The 5,481-nt window shown below is 40.9% G+C and overlaps 1 protein-coding gene across 1 annotated transcript; it reads left to right on the top strand.

Moving 5' to 3' along the window:
* The first annotated feature begins 1,392 nt into the window (after positions 1-1,392).
* LOC110111348 (golgin candidate 2) lies at positions 1,393-3,554 on the top strand. The gene is made up of 2 exons (XM_028700048.1): positions 1,393-3,331; positions 3,418-3,554. The coding sequence occupies exon 1, from the start codon at positions 1,493-1,495 to the stop codon at positions 3,308-3,310; it is 1,818 nt and encodes a 605-aa protein (XP_028555881.1). The 5' UTR covers positions 1,393-1,492; the 3' UTR covers positions 3,311-3,331; positions 3,418-3,554.
* Positions 3,555-5,481: the final 1,927 nt, after the last annotated feature.

The raw sequence follows: 5,481 nt of genomic DNA, 5'->3' as shown, positions 1-5,481 counted from the left end.
ACGTAAGTTAGGAGGATCGTAGTTGACGGGAGAAGGAGGTCGGAAAGATTGTAGTCGGTGGGCGACGTAAGTCAGAAAGACCGTAGTTGGTGGGCGACAAGTAGGAAAGACTGTAGTCGGCTGGCGACATAAGTCAGGAGGATCATAGTCGACAAGCGACGGAGGTCGGAAGGACTGTAGTCGGTGGGCAATGTAAGTCAGGCGGACCATAGTCGGCTGACGACGGAGGTCGGAAGGACTGTTGTCTGACGATGAATGTCAGAAGGACAACATCAGGTAGAAGTCTAACAATGGACATAAATCCAACATCGGATAGATGTCCAACAATAGTCCGATATCCAATAGAAGTCCGGCGTCAGGTAGAAACTTAGCGAAGAGCGGAGGTCTAGCGTCAGGTAGCATTCTACCGTCAGTTGGCGGCCGAGGAGAACTCTGGCATTAGATGGTATTCAGGCAGAACTCCTATATTACTTGGAGTTCAGGTGAAACCCCGGCATCACTTGGGGAGGTCGGGCGGAATTCCGACGTCGTTCGGACAGAATTCCGGCGGTGGTGGTCGAGGAGGAGTTCTTCCCTCCTAATCTTCTTCTATGCTTCTCCTCCTTCTTCTTCTTGCTTCCCTCCCCCTCTCAAGAGAAATGATGTATCTATTTATATATTTTTTGGAGTGGCATGGCCCGTAAATAGGCAAGAGATCAGGGGTAAATGTGGAGTGGTCGAATGGACGGCCGATATTGAATCCCTTGATCATGTATCGTTTATCAGGCATTTGAAGGCCTTAATGATGTCAGAATTTGGTGATATTGAGCTCGTTGGATTCGTCTCGTCGAGCCACTTGATTCGACTATAAGCTTGTCAAGTTTGGAAACCGTTTGGTAATCCAAATTGTGGTTCGAACCTTCCAACAGCGCTTCTGGTCCTTGATTTGGACTTATTTGGGCTCGTATTTAGTTGAATTTGGTGTAGTTGGGTTCGTATTTCCGAGACGCTCAGTTTGACTATAAGTTTGCTGAAATCAGAGTTCAGATGCTCTCAGATTTAATTTTTGAAGTTTCCAATTTGATTTTTGCCTCGAGATTCGTGTCCGATCAAGATAATTTTCATGGCGTATCACTTATAGTTCTAATTCGGCGGGAAGAAATACTGCGTGACCTAATGGAGTGGTATAAGTGATGTATAAAATGAGTTTTTGGTGGTATAAGAGTAATATTAAACTTTGATGTGTTAGATATGTAAATGATTATAAATATAGTGGTATGTATGTAAATTTCCTAATTTAAATTAATGTAAATCCAAAAATTTTAAAACGCCAAAATCTAGTAAAAATTTTCATCCTTTTTTCGTTTATTAGTACTTGCTTATATGGGAAGCAAGACGTTAAAATTTCCGAACCAGGGTAAAGATAGATACCCGAAGCATACTAGATTAGTAGTTGGGACGAAAGAGAAAGCTCTTCGTTTTGGTAACTGAGATCTCCCTCCCGTCCGGAGCAATGGCGGGCTGGATCTCTTCCAAGCTTAAAGTCGCCGAGAACCTCCTGCAGCAAATTGATCAGCAGGCTGCAGATTCCCTCGGCAAGGCCGACAAGCCGCGGCGCTCCCCTTCCGCCTCTGATCTCGCCTCCGTCACAGCCAAGCATAATCAGCCACAGCCGGGTGCAGATTATTCTACATCTGCCACGAAATTTCCGCTCCTCAAGAAATCGACGCCCGATCTCGCAAAGGTATCTGTTCTACAATCCCCTTCTTCATTTTCTGCCTCGGCAAAACCTACCCCAGATCCAACAGTCATCGATTGGACGGAGCTACTTAGCTCACCCAGTCCGAACGTACCGGCAACAGTTCCTCGGGTCGCAGACGGCAGTGCCGTGCAGCGCCCATCGTTGTTGAGCGTCGTTAAGAAACCAGCAGTATCGAAGAATGGAAAGAGTTCCTCCCGGAGAGCAGCAACCCCTTCTTCTTCCTCCTCCTCCTCCTCCTCTTCTCTCGTTTTTCCTTCTTCTAAAGAACATCGAGATGGTGAGAACCAACTTCGTCAAGTGGAATTACAGAAATCGCTTTTGTCAGGAGGCGAACCTTTGTTGATTAGTGAGGCCGGGAGGCTGGAAATAGTCACCGATTGGAATCGGAGTAAAGAAGAGGGTGCAAAGGTGAAGGCTGTTTCTCAATTTATTAATGTCTCCACAAGGCGTTCTTCAGAAAGCGGAAGGGACTCGGATACAGAATCCTCTTCCGGATCTGATTCAGAGGAAGAGACCCGGCGAGCGGAAGAAAGGAGGAAGCGGCGGGAGCATATACTTGCTGAGAAGGCCGCCAGAGCGGCAACCGATGCTATTAAGGAGAAAGAAGATATTGTTGCGAGATTGGAGGGAGAGAAAGAGAGTCTGGAAAAGATTCTTGAAGAAAGGGAGAGGCAGCAGGCGAAGGAGGCTTCAGAATTGCAGATGAGTATGATTGAGACCATGGAGGCAGTGGACCTGGAGAAGCAGAAGCACAACAGTACCAGAATGGAAGCCCTGGCTCGGTTGGCTGAGCTCGAGGCCCAAAATGCGGTGCTTGCGAAGTCACTTGCGACAGAGCAGTGGAATCTCGAAGTAGCGCTGAATCGTGTAGCAGAACTTAAACAGCAGATTGGATTTAAGGAACTAACTCAAGAAGAATTGAAGAGGAGAATGTCAACTGTCAAGAAACAAGCATCTTCTCCGTGCATCATGGAACCTCTGAGAAAGGATAGGGTTGATAGAGAGATTCTGGATGCAGAGTATTCTTTTACTTGTGATAAGATTGCAAGGTTGAAGGACAAAGCGCAGTGGCTCGAAGAGAGCATAGGGAAAACAAAAAGGGAGATTTTGCAACCAACTGAAGTGGAACTTGAACTGAAGAAAAGACTGAGTCAATTAACTGATCACTTGATTCAAAAACAAACCCAAGTTGAATCACTATCTTCTGAGAAATCAACATTAGTCTTTAGAATGGAAAAGCTGTCAAGGATGCTTGATGAGAATGGGATACCACTGGAGGATGGCGAATTTGAAAGCCTGGATATTGAAACTGGGAGATGGCAACATTCTGGTTATGCTACAAAAGCCGCACTTCGTGAGAGAATAAGATCTGGGCGACAACAACTTGGACTGGTTATTCGCCAGTTGGATGCTATTTTCTCTGCAGGTGCAATATTTGTGAGGAGGAACACAATGGCCCAGTTTTTTTCTTTTTTCTACCTTTTATGCTTACACCTGTGGGTTTTGTATATACTGATGTCACATTCACAAGTTTCTGATGGAGCCAGCCAAGGTTCTTCTTTCTCGTAGAAACCATCAGCAATAAATCAGGTCACTAAATTTTTCCTCTAATTTTTTGTGAATATTTTTCCATCTCTAGCTCTGATTCTAAAGAAACAATGGTGCAATTTTTTCAGGTTTTATAGCGAGTCTGTCATCTTGGTTTTATGCCACTTAATTAGATAAGTTGCATTTATTATACGAAATATATATGTTTTTCGGTGCAGGAGGGGGTTATATGTATGGTCACTGGTATACTAAATTTTGTTGATTAGCGTGATGGATGCATTAATGGTTCATCTTTGTATTTTGAGTATTTTATATTGAAGATATATATATATATATATATATATACTACATGAAGCATAAGTAAACTTGAGTGGTAATGAACTTTTTTTATTATCCAAGAAGAATAAGAATCCCTATAGCTTATATATATTCTGGTTTGATAGGATATCATTATGAAGGAACGCTAGATATACCACTATTAGTAAAGGGTTGGTTTGAGTAAGCGAATTGAGGAGTGTTCTGCTTCTATTGAAACCATTTTGTGTTTATAAGAAAAACCATTTTAATTTTTTAATTAAGGAGGAAGCATTCAGTATGGGTTCTTTACATCTACATCCCTTCACAACTAACAAAAAACTTTGTAGATATTAGTTTATTTTGAAAGGCAAATCTATATGGATTCTTAAAGGTTTATATTCTAATAATGTAGGCAAATAGTTTCCTATTGCCATAATGTTGAATGTCACTAAGTCAAACTTTTGCATTGGATGAGATTTAATGATTTATAATATATTAAAGTATATCTTGAATGATGATGATTTTTTTATCCAGACATATGGATGACAACGATGATGAGAGTAATTAGTTATTTTCTGCTTTATAAGGGATTTATGTTTTAGAAACATCTGAATTCTAAATTTGCTTGGACTTGTCAATTTAGATTTAAGGTTTATTTATTTATTTATCATTTCTTTGTGATTATACTACGGGATTTTTTCTCTTTTGTGAATAAGACCGGTTATGATTGAAAAAAATATATATTAGAAAAGAACTCTTAAGGGTAATTACAAAGAACTAATCAAAAACAAAAAGTTTATCTCCATCTACTAAATCATAAATCCACTAATAAAGCAAAAACATAACTAATTAATCCTGATTTCATCGTCTAATGTGTATACCGATCGGGCGGTTTATCATTACAGAGACAGATAAGTAATTAAAGTCATCCTTTCTCATAGCAGTGCACAACCATATACGTTCTATTTTGAGAGAGGCAATATGGATTCTTGAAGATTTATATCAGAGTGATGTTTCATATACTTTATGATGTAGAACGGGTTCCAAAATCTGAAGGAAATTCGGACTTCTTTGCCCAAAACCTGAAAAGAATCTCAGATTTTCTCTTGGTAGGAGAGAGGTTGCAAGCTCCACACCTCTTCTCTTAATTTCTGAAATCAGACTCAGATTTTCACCAAAAATCTGAGAGAAATTCTCAGATTTTAGTCGTTGGGAATAGAAAGTTGAGAGCAAAATCCCTTTATAGGTTTTGGAAGAGAGGGCCCAAAACAAAACCTGAAATAAGTTTCAGAATTTGGTGAAGAGAGGAGGAGTTTGGTAAGAATCCCAAGGAAGGAGCCAGAGAGATTTCGGCCAGCAGCAATCAGATTTTGGAAATCTTTCCAAAGGAATAAACTGCATTTAAGGATAGTGATGTGAAACTACTAGGAGTTATTTTAGAAATTAAAAAGAGAAGAGATTAAAGTGTGGCTCGTTACAAATTTAAAGCTAGCACATACAATTTGAGTTAGGAATTCGAAAGTATTAACTTGCTTAGGCCCAAAGATATGCAATAAAGATTAACCAAAACAATTCATTCAAAATTCAAGGAGATTTAAATGCAAAGTACAATTACAAAAACCCAACGTTTAACAACGAGAATTTCACCTCGGGGCCGTCTCACTCAAATTTTAGTAGGCTTTTAGCGGAGAGAGAAGATCCAAACGATGAAGGATATTACCACTAGAGAAGCGACACCGAAGAACCTTGTTGACGGGAAGGTGGCCGGCGGGGAAGGAGGTAGTGGGTGGCTTACGAGGCTCCACTTGTGGCTTGAGAATCGTCGGTCGAAGATGCTAGCAAGGATCGGGACGACTCGGTCCAAATATTCTTCCACGGTGGTCTCGCCTTCAAAT

This window comes from Dendrobium catenatum, unplaced genomic scaffold (genome assembly GCF_001605985.2).
Source record: "Dendrobium catenatum unplaced genomic scaffold, ASM160598v2 fragScaff_scaffold_133, whole genome shotgun sequence".
Lineage (NCBI taxonomy): Eukaryota > Viridiplantae > Streptophyta > Magnoliopsida > Asparagales > Orchidaceae > Dendrobium > Dendrobium catenatum.
Note: the sequence above shows the minus strand (reverse complement) of the source record. Positions and strands in the feature narration are given on the sequence as shown.